Consider the following 10,039-nt stretch of genomic DNA (forward strand, 5'->3'; position numbering starts at 1 on the left):
AAGTACTTGTTTGTCAATGGTAACTACAGTGCTGGAATAGGCGTGTGGGAGGGAGCTGTGGTGCCAGAGAAGCAGCAGTGTGTCCTGGGAGTGCAGGTAGCCTCCAAGTGAACTGTTCTCATCCCAGTGTGGCATCTTGCACTCTGACTGGGAACATGGTACCCTGATGGGCCTTCCAGCACTGCCTTTATCTTTTAGAATTAACTCCTGTTAATGTATACTTTTCAGTGCTGATCATAGAGATCTGCAGGGATTTTGAAAAGCAAGTTTGTTCATGGGTGTTAACACGTCATCCAGCTTATAGGCAAGAACTATATACATAGGCTCAAAGCTGTGGGGAAAACCTGAGGTTATGATTATTGTGGTGTAAAGTTACAGCATGTTAATTACTGTGTGTACAACTTTTCTGCTGGCATTTCCACAGGTAAACGCAGCTGGTGACAATGCTTGAGATAGGGCAAATGGATGGGAGGGAAGCAGAGCCCATCACACAGCTCAGTTTTCTGCAGGGATCAGTGTGGGCATTACCTTTCAGCTGGGCTATTCCAGGGCCACAGAGAACAGGCAGACCAAGCTTATGTTTTATTTAGTGGAAACTGTAAAATACAACTCGCCTCCTCCCAAAAGCCAGGCAGTCAAGTCACAGCTTGTGAGAGAAAAGGAAGGTACTGCTCAGAAGGAGGGAAGAGCCCTACCATTAAATGAAAACCTCCCCTGTGATAGAATGAATAAATACCATGTCCCAAGCATGCTGCTGCCTGGCCCCCAAGTATGTGGGGACCTCACAAACCTCATCTGGTCTAACCCAGCCCCAAGTCCTGCTCCTGCAGCACCCCCGGCCTGGTCAGAGCCCCTCCTCAGCACAGCATCCACAGCTTGAGGTAGCTTTGATCTGATTCATGGGAATTCTGTGGGTTTCACTGCAGGTTCAAGTCATGTCTGCTCACACATGCTATTTGCACTAAGTCTCCAATACTGGATGTTACTGGAACACTTGGGCATTTCCTTTGTGGTTTAAAGAGCAGCATGGCTTTCTCCCTGCACACACAGAGCTCACTGTGTTCTCAGAACCCAATCTGGCAAATTTAACACTTCAGAAAAGTGTGAGCAGCTGCTCAGCACATAGGTCCTGCAAGGCTGGCATTCAGGAATTCCTCTCCTACAAGATAAGACAATGAGGAAGGGGGGACAAGGCCAGAAACTTTCTTCTTGCACTGATGAGCTCTGCTGTTACATAGCATGAGGGTCTCCTTGCTCCTATCCCGTCTCTGTCTCAAAGTTATTTTTCCCATGTCATTACATGAGACACCTGCTCAGTATTTAGCCTGTGCCAGTCCATATGAAACCCCCTCCTGTTTGTGACAGGATGGCAGGTGTGGTGCTGTTACCCATCCCATACTGGCTGGATTATACCTTCAAGCTAGGGTAACAATCACCTAAAAATGCCTATTGTTTAAAGCAAAACCCCCACAAATTTTAAAAGGATGTGTGAGGCTGGTTTTTAAAAGTGTAAGAGTGGTTTAATCTGACCTTTGTGAAACCACTTTGCTATGAAGATTAAGCAGTTTGTAAGAAATAATGTGGTTGTAGTGGTGGAGGGGAAATAAAGGCATTTTGTGTTGCCTAGTCTGGTAAGACAGCATAAATGTTAAAAACCCTGAGCAGCACATGCTGGTTGGTAAGAGCCCAAGGCAATGGTGATTGTAGACAAGAAGTGATTTCCCACATTTCATAGGAACTGTGATTGAGTCTGTAATGGTTTAACCAGGAAGAACCACAGATCCCAGACCCCTGGATTACAAGGTAAGGCCTTAAGGAAAACTGGAAGTTTGATTCAGGCTTTTCACTGGTGAATCAAAATGATGCTTGGCTCCATCTGAGAGCTCTTGCAGAGGCAGCAGTGGGGGCTGCCCATTCCTCGACAGCAGCTCCTGTTCAGGCTCCCATGGACCGAGTCAGATTAGCTCTAATGAGAGAACAATGGTGTGAGCTGGATGAAAGGCTCAATCTGTCAAACTTCATCATGGCTATTTTAAAAATAAACTCTGAGGCATTTGGTTCTCCATGCAGTCTGTAGCTGCCTGCCAGCTGGATCCCTGGGTTGAAGGACTATGACCAAGTCCCTTCTCTCCCCAGCTTTCTGTCTTTACATAATGTTAAAACTGAGGGGTAGCACACACTGCTTGGGGAGGACATTAAAAAATAGACTGATAATACCAACTGTCTTTATCCTCTGAGAAGCACAGTGACACTTTTCCCCTGTTGTTTTGGCTGTTCTGTTTGCTGGGACCTGCTGGTTCTGCAGGTGCTGCTTCCAAGGCAATAATTTTCCACTAGTCCTTTTTGGGTGGCTGTAAGGGAGGGCAGGGGCAGCTCAGTTGAGGGCATGAGCCTCCTCTGTTCATCCTCCCAGCACTTACTTCCTCATCCTCACTGTGCAGGTGTCTGAATCCATCACAGCATTCTTCAGTCTCAATGGTTTGATCAGGAATTTGGGCTGTGTAGTGGGTGTGAAAGGTGCTGAAACAGGCTGGCTTACAGCGACCCTCAACCTCCCTTCATGGGAACTCTTCCATTCAGAAGGGTGATGGCAAGGTAGCCTTGCCTTGGGATGGCCCTGCGCAGTTTGGCTGATGGGATAGAAAATATAAACAGCATTGGGTGGCTGCAAGCACATTAACTCTTGATCCACAAGCTCTTTGCAGTGGATTAATTCAGTGCTGTTCACCTGTAAAGAAAGATGCAGGTTTATTGTAAGTTCTGGATAAATGACTCTCTTGTCTGGCCACTGCTCCTGTCACTTTTTAATTAGGGGGAGGGCGGGGACAGGCTGCATACTTCAGTAGATGCATAGCAGCAATATGCTGTTGATCCTGATGGAAAACACTTACCCAGGAGTTCCTGGTAACTACTTCTGTAACTACTACTACTCCTACTACACAGAAGGCAGGCAAGTGCTTCCTCTTTCCAGGAAACAACAGGCAGCAGGGACAGCAGGAGGCCAGGTTATTTCAGACAAATTCAAGACCTTAAATGGGTGGATGGCAAGCTGACATCCTGGGTCTTTAGCCCTGTAAGTGTGCTGTCTTAAAAGGCATGTGTTTTATGAAACTGGGTGAAAGCGTTAAAAAAAAAGGAAGAAAGAAAAAAATAGAGCTTGTCTTGAATCATTAGAAGTCAAACTGATTATATTTTAAGAGCAATGTGACTGTACTTACAAGTTTTCTTAATGTTCAGTGGGAGGCTGAGGAAACTGGGTAGATTTCTAGGTGCTCTCAGACTCTCCCATCATGAGAGAATTCCTCCTGGCTCAGGATGCAGGGAGCTATCTGTGGCCAAGAATTTGGAACCCTCCCTTCCCTGCCAAAGGGATGTCCTTCTTCCCAGTCCCACACCTGAACTGCATTTTTGTTCCATTTTGTTAGCACCAGCAAGGTCTGCAGCAAAGGCAGAACCAGGACACAAGTCTCAGGAGCTGCTGAAGTGCAATATTGGCTGTAAATACACATAGCTTTATTCATTTATCATGTCCTGCTTTCAGGATTTGTGACCAAAGGCCATTTTGCTTCCTACCTGTGCTTTTTTTAGCAGATCAATAATAACAGGAAACCAACCAGGAGTTTGCCTCTCCAGCTCCAAGGTGATGATCACCAAAGCCAACGTGGAGCCCTTAAACTGCACGAGTTGGTGGCAGGCCATACAGTGCTGCAGCTGCTTGGTCAAGAGTGCAACGTGGAGGGAAGGATTCCTCTGAGGCAGTCTGGGTGGGAGATGGGGCCAGCTGGACATCACCATGGCGTGGAACTGCAGAGAAGATAAAGTGTACATATATATATATACACACATATATATATATATATGAAAAGAAAAGCAGAGGTTAGTGAAGTTTATATGTTTTCATGTCATCACCCAGAAGTACAGATGAATTTCATGTCATATCAGGAAACTTGAAGGCTTCCCCCACCTTTTTCTTTGTGTTTTGTGTTCGTACTTGCCAATCATTGAACTGTTTTTTTGAGCTGATAATGAATGTATGAGGCCTGTGTTTCCTAACAATTTCTGAGGCTTCTACATTATCCAGATTGCTGTCCAGGAGATTCAGTTCAGGATAGCAGCTCCAAATCCAGTAAAACCAGTAATACTGCACTCTGAATTTACTGAGGAAACAAGCACCTACAAAAGGCAGTTTTCACAATCAGCAGCCTAAAATGGCTTAATATTTGCACATAACCTTAAAAGAAAGGATCCAGGATGTGTTCATACCACATGAATTTTGCCTTACTAGCACATGATCGTTTCTTGAAGACAAAGTTTAATTGTTTATATTAAATGCTTAGTAACTGCAATGTGAACTAAGTGCCAGATCAGGGTAGTCTCATTGCATAAATGAATAATTAGTGGGATGAAAAGGAAAATGGTTTAAGAAAAAACCTGTGTGTGAAATGTAGCAAAACTCTGACAGCTTTCTATGTACAGTACTAATAGAAGGGAAATAGTTAGAAATATTTTTGCAGCCTGTATTTAAAAAAAATAAAGAAGGCATATGGTTGTGCATTATGAGAATCTTTTTAATGTCCATTCAGTTGTCCTTTAAAGATATGAGTAATTTTTTTGGAGCAATATAGGTTTTAAATAGTAGAAAACTAAAAAAATAAATTTAAAAAGAAAATTACTCTAATATTCTTTAAAAGACTTGCAGATAGGTAGAAATGGGTAGTTTGCCAAGCGTCTTCTGAAGGATGTATGGGTGTGTGTGTGCACATCTGTGTTTTTTAGTCTTGTTTGATAAGGAGTTGTTTCTTTAAAGAAAAAAAATTTGCAAAATGTAGTGCTTACAATGTTTAAGAAATCCATTGGTGTTGCTGTGTAAAGATCCCACTGAAGCTTATCCAGTATAATTTTTTCCATTCTCAAGATCTCAGCTGGAAAGTGTTTACACCTGCTTTGCACTGCTAATATCTGCACCGATGGTATTACCTGTAAAAAAATTTTTAAAAATTAAAAAAATAAAAAAATAAAAAAACCAACGTCCTACACTGCTGCGTGTGCTTCTCTATATTGTGAAGGGATCTAGCAAGTTTAAACAAATTTATGTTAAGGAGAATGCTCATCCAGGAGACCTTGTTCCTAGGTACCTCCCATCCTAAGTGAAGAGTGGTCTCGGCTCACCCCAGGGCAGCTGCTGCAGACCCAGCCCACAGCAAGAATGATGCCCTGAGCCCCCTGGGTCACTGTGATCCTCCCCAATGTGGCATCAGTGATGCACCTTCCCTGCTACCATTAGTTTTGCTCAGAGGAAGCCTCCTGTCAGCCAGTTTTACAGGGCCTGCTGTGCTTGCCTTGTTTCCTGTGGTCATTGACTCAGCTTCTCCTTTGTAGTGGAGAGGAAAAGAACAATAACCTCAGTGTAAGGCCACCTAAGAAAGGCTGTGAAGAACATTTCACTACAGCAGTGGCTGTTTGAAGAGATGTGTATGTCTGACTCCAGCTCCTGGGTTTCTTCTTCTTTTGCAAAGCATAAGGAAGAAAAGAAGAGGAATGCAATCTGAAATGCTTTTGGCTACTGCTTGTAAATGCCTACAGAAGTCTATCACTGCATTTCTGCTGTGTAATTACACATTATCCTGTGAAATTTCTCACTGGCTGCTGACTTTACTTGCTCATCTTGAGGTGCAGACCTGAGTCAGTTCCTCACTGGGTTCAGAACACTGTTTTGGCTCCAAGCAAACTCATCTATTTAAAGCTTCCTCTGAAGAACCTCTGCTCTACTCTGTCACACCTGCTGTGCCCTCCCAGGAGCTATAGAATGGGAATTGCAGCCCTCTCATGTACATCTTGACTGTCCCCCCAGACTAAGCTCTACTGTGAGCCATAGATTCTGAAAGAGGAGAGAGGCAGGAGAGAAACACATCCATGACATAAACAAAAACAAGTTCTTCATCTGTAAATGTCACAATTCTTCAGAGCAACAATGAAACAGGCCTGAAAATGCTACTCTCACCCCTTAAGGACTACTTATGGTAAAAAAATTAACACTTTCCCATTATGTCCAAGTTGTTGAAAGACCTGGAAACATGAACAACTTTTAGTGTGTTTAAAATGAAACATACTGACTTCATCTTCATTGGTTTTTGCTGCAAGGACAAGGCAGGAAATTGCAATGCACTGCAGAAATTCTAATTGGGCCTGAAGGGAGAAGAAGAAAACGCTGAGTAAAGAAGAGAAAGAGTCTTGGGAGAAATAATTGTCATTCTATGATACATACACAAGTTTCAAACTTTCATTTAGGTTACAGTTGCTTCTGAATTAGTGTAGCTACAGAAGCTGGAAATAGGACAAGGAAATTCAAAGTGAAGCAGAATAAATCCTCTTATAGGTGCCATTTTTATTCATGTATTTCACAATTTTTAGACTATGCAATGTCACAGTATTTACATTGCAATGTTGCTCCTCTTCTCACTTTCAGCTATTGGTTCAGGTTGGACTTCAGGAAGAACTTCTTCATGGAAGGGGTTATTAAACATTGGAACAGGCTGCCTAGGGAGGTGGGGGAGTCACCGTCCCTGGAGGTGTTCAAGAAACTACTGGATGTGGCACTTAATATTATGGTTTAGTTGACAAGGCGGTGATCAGTGAAAGGTTGGACTTGATGATCTTAGAGGCCTTTTCCAACCTTAATGATTCTGTGATTCTATATGCCAGTATCTATTACTGCAGGCCTGGTTCCTATGGTATATCACTGTGTCCCGCAGCCATAGGGAGGAGGAGGAGAGAAGATCCAACAGGCAGGAACTGTGCAGCAAGATTGATTTATTTAATTATTTTACAAACACTTTTATAGACTTTTTTCTTCACAGTCTAATTGGACAAAGGACCAGCCACCCCTTAGGGGTGATTGGCCAAAATCCTAAAACATCCATTATCAAAATATTTTCTACTATACCATAAACAAGACTTTCCAAGGTTGCAGGTGGCTTGGTTGTTTACATTCCCTGCTACCTCTTCTGTGAGAGAGAAAAATCTCTCACGGACTTAGAAAATAACAAGAAAATCCTCATTAACAGCATTTTTGTACCTACAAGTATCAACCTAAATAGAATTGGGAGCTGCAAGGCTCAGCTCAACTCCTACCTTTGCTGTAGCTTCAGTGGCAGAAAAGATCAGCCCCACAGTTTAATTAAAAATAGTAGTTTAAAGACAAGAATATTAAAAGTGATAATGTGAATAATTTCTGTTTAGCAGAGAAAACCAGATGAGTTCTTTGTACTTACCACAGCAGTTGGACTAAGTGCACATAAACAATTCTAATGAGGACTGTATGTCAGTGCAACCTCATCAAACACTCAAGTTCATATGTGTGTGTGTATATATATATATATGTATATATATTTGCTAAATGGCCTTCCCCAGCAACGACCCTGACTGCTCCCTAAATCTTCTACCAAACACAGTCCCTGCTTTGTCTATAAACTGATTACATGCTCCTTACACTCTCAGTCAGTAATCTATCCAGGGAAAAGCTGACAGAAATCTCTACCTTTACTGATGCCAGCAGCCTATTGAAGATGCTGGTGGCTAAGGCAAACGTTTCTGGGTAAAACTGGATCTGGGAGCTGATTTCTGCAATCCAGACAACTGCTTTTTTGGAACCCGACAGAGAGATACCTGTGCCCTTAGGGGAAGGAAAAGTTAGAAGAAAAATACAGTTAGTACTTTGATGATTTTGTTAACATATCTCCAAAGGAACACGGAAGTCTTTTTAAGTGCTCTAATTAGCATTTCAGATGGCTGGAGGCTTGAAATGAAGGAAGTTGTCGGTTGTGTCCACAGAGGTGAGGGAATGGGCACATTTTGGACCAGTTTAAAGCACTCACTCCTGTTGCCCATCCAGTCTGGCTCTAGGTGTGCTTACGCAGGCCTGGTACTGGATTGTACTGGAGCACTGAGTAGGGAAGCACCCAGCCTTCCCAAACAGAGCTCTTATAAACAAGGTCATGAGTGTGCTCGTTATTCCCACCCTGGGAAAACTGAAGCCTCGATGCAGCACATGTTCCACTCACCCAGCCTCAACAGAGAAACTGGAGTCAGGAGCACGTTATGATTTACTCTGCAAGAGTTTTAACAGTCCTTGGATTTGCTAATTGTTGGGATCAGAAATAGGTTTGTGACTCCCCAAAGGTACATGGCAAAATGTACTGAGCTTTTTCTTTCTTATATCTTATTTGAAGTTGCATTCAGGTGAGAGGGAGGACCTTGACTGCCATGACAATGGCACCCAGGAGCTGTGGAACACACCTGAACATTGTTGTAGGAGAAGTGAAAGGACCAAGCAGCTACACAGAACAGACAACACTAACCACCAACTTGTTTAATATTACTTATCACATTATCTGTTTCACTATTTTGCTTAATTTGGTAGTAAAAATACTTGGTAAAAAGTAGCATTTCTAGACTATTTCAAAAAAGAGACAAGGCTGTCAAGGCACTTCTGTGCATTCTTCCATGGTTCTGATGCACTTACAGAAACAGCCAAGAAAAACTGTTTGAATTGTACAAAGAGGCCATGGAGTCTTGTAGCTTCCTAAGGTAGCTTGGAATGGAATGGAACAGATGGAATTCACAGAATAGTGCTGAACACAATTAGAATGCCAAATTTGTGGTTTTACTGTTGATTGGCTGCTCTTACCTGCTCTACCATATTTCCCAAAACTACTACTGTTCTGACTGAGCCAGAACAAAATGCAAAGCCCCTGTTTTATACAAGACATCAATAAAATGAAAAATGGGACAAATACAGACTCTCCTCCTCCTCCATTCCTTGAGCCTAGTCCATGAGGGTTGACTTTTACATTCTGGTGAGTCAGATGGCATGACCAGCACTGCACCTCTGCAGGGTTCTTTAGAGAATTCCAAAGGGGACAGGGGAGGATACCTTCAGGGTGAGATTCTGGAAAACTGGCACTTTCCAAATCCTGGCCTCTCTGGCTAAGGCATTTTCCAGAAAAAAGGCAAGTTGTGAGCTCTCTATATGTCCAGGACACTTCATGGCAGCTGTTTGAGCCTGTTTCGTGATGGGAGTCACTGACAAAAACAAACAAACACACAAACAAACAAAATTATAAAACAACATCCGAGCTCCTTGTACTAAGTATGATTTCCTCTTTTGATGCCTTTCCAGCACTGAGAACTGAGGAGCAGCCACAGGACTGGTTTGTTTGCAGACAGAGCAATCCTGATATGCATTTTCCCTGGAAGTTCCCGATGAAAGAAAACATGTCAGATGGCTGAACAACACCACAGTCCAGCTTTTTCCCTCCTGTGCTGTGTAATGCCTTGAAAAACCTTGGGTCGAGCAGTCCAGATTACTCCATTTATCCTGTTTCACACGTTTGGCTCTCCCATTTGCAGAGCTATTACATTGCAACCTGTTATCACCTGATTTCTGTTTCTGGCAAATAGAGGCTTATGGTTTCCATACAAAGGCTCAAAGATGACTGTTATTAGGAGGTTTATTCATTCCCAATTAAAACTTTTCTTCAGAGCAGTTTAATCTTTGGAGGTACCATTTTGGAAATCCCACTCTCCAGACCGACTAAGGAGAGTATTTACAGGACATAAACATGTCTGAATCATATCAGTACCAAGTGAGTGAGAACATCCAGCCTGAAACTATTTCAAGGCTTACATTTTTGTGTCTCTTTAACAACAGAAAAAAGATGTTACTATACATAAAATTCCTGCTTTTCTTTCCAAAGAGTGGTGAATGTGGGCTTCCTCACCGTTTTTTTTTCTTGAAGCTTACACCATTATCTCAGCAGTTCCATTACAAAACTCAAAGTGACACGAATCCTCTGGAAACCGCTCTCCGTTTCTAAAGCTGGAACTCTGTGATGCTTCCCTGAAAGCAGGAACCATATATGACTTTAACTTCGTCTGCCACTGGATGTCAGAGCATCCAAACTCGGACCGTTTCAGCAGAGGGAAAGCTGGAAATTATTTATCTGACCGGTTTGATGCACTGAGAAGTTTACTCTTATGT

General features: G+C 42.7%; 1 protein-coding gene across 1 annotated transcript in view; it reads right to left on the reverse strand.

Moving 5' to 3' along the window:
• Positions 1-2,224: 2,224 nt before the first annotated feature.
• The window catches only part of CCNI2 (cyclin I family member 2), an 8,284-nt gene continuing 469 nt past the window's right edge, over positions 2,225-10,039 (reverse strand). The window contains 7 exon segments of the mRNA XM_017746679.1: positions 2,225-2,501; positions 2,504-2,728; positions 3,574-3,804; positions 4,837-4,977; positions 6,115-6,252; positions 7,538-7,672; positions 8,933-9,081. Of these exon segments, the coding sequence (XP_017602168.1) occupies positions 2,334-2,501; positions 2,504-2,728; positions 3,574-3,804; positions 4,837-4,977; positions 6,115-6,252; positions 7,538-7,672; positions 8,933-9,081 (1,187 nt within the window). The 3' untranslated portion in view covers positions 2,225-2,333.

This window comes from Corvus brachyrhynchos, unplaced genomic scaffold, assembly GCF_000691975.1.
Source record: "Corvus brachyrhynchos isolate BGI_N302 unplaced genomic scaffold, ASM69197v1 scaffold381, whole genome shotgun sequence".
In the NCBI taxonomy this organism is placed as follows: domain Eukaryota; kingdom Metazoa; phylum Chordata; class Aves; order Passeriformes; family Corvidae; genus Corvus; species Corvus brachyrhynchos.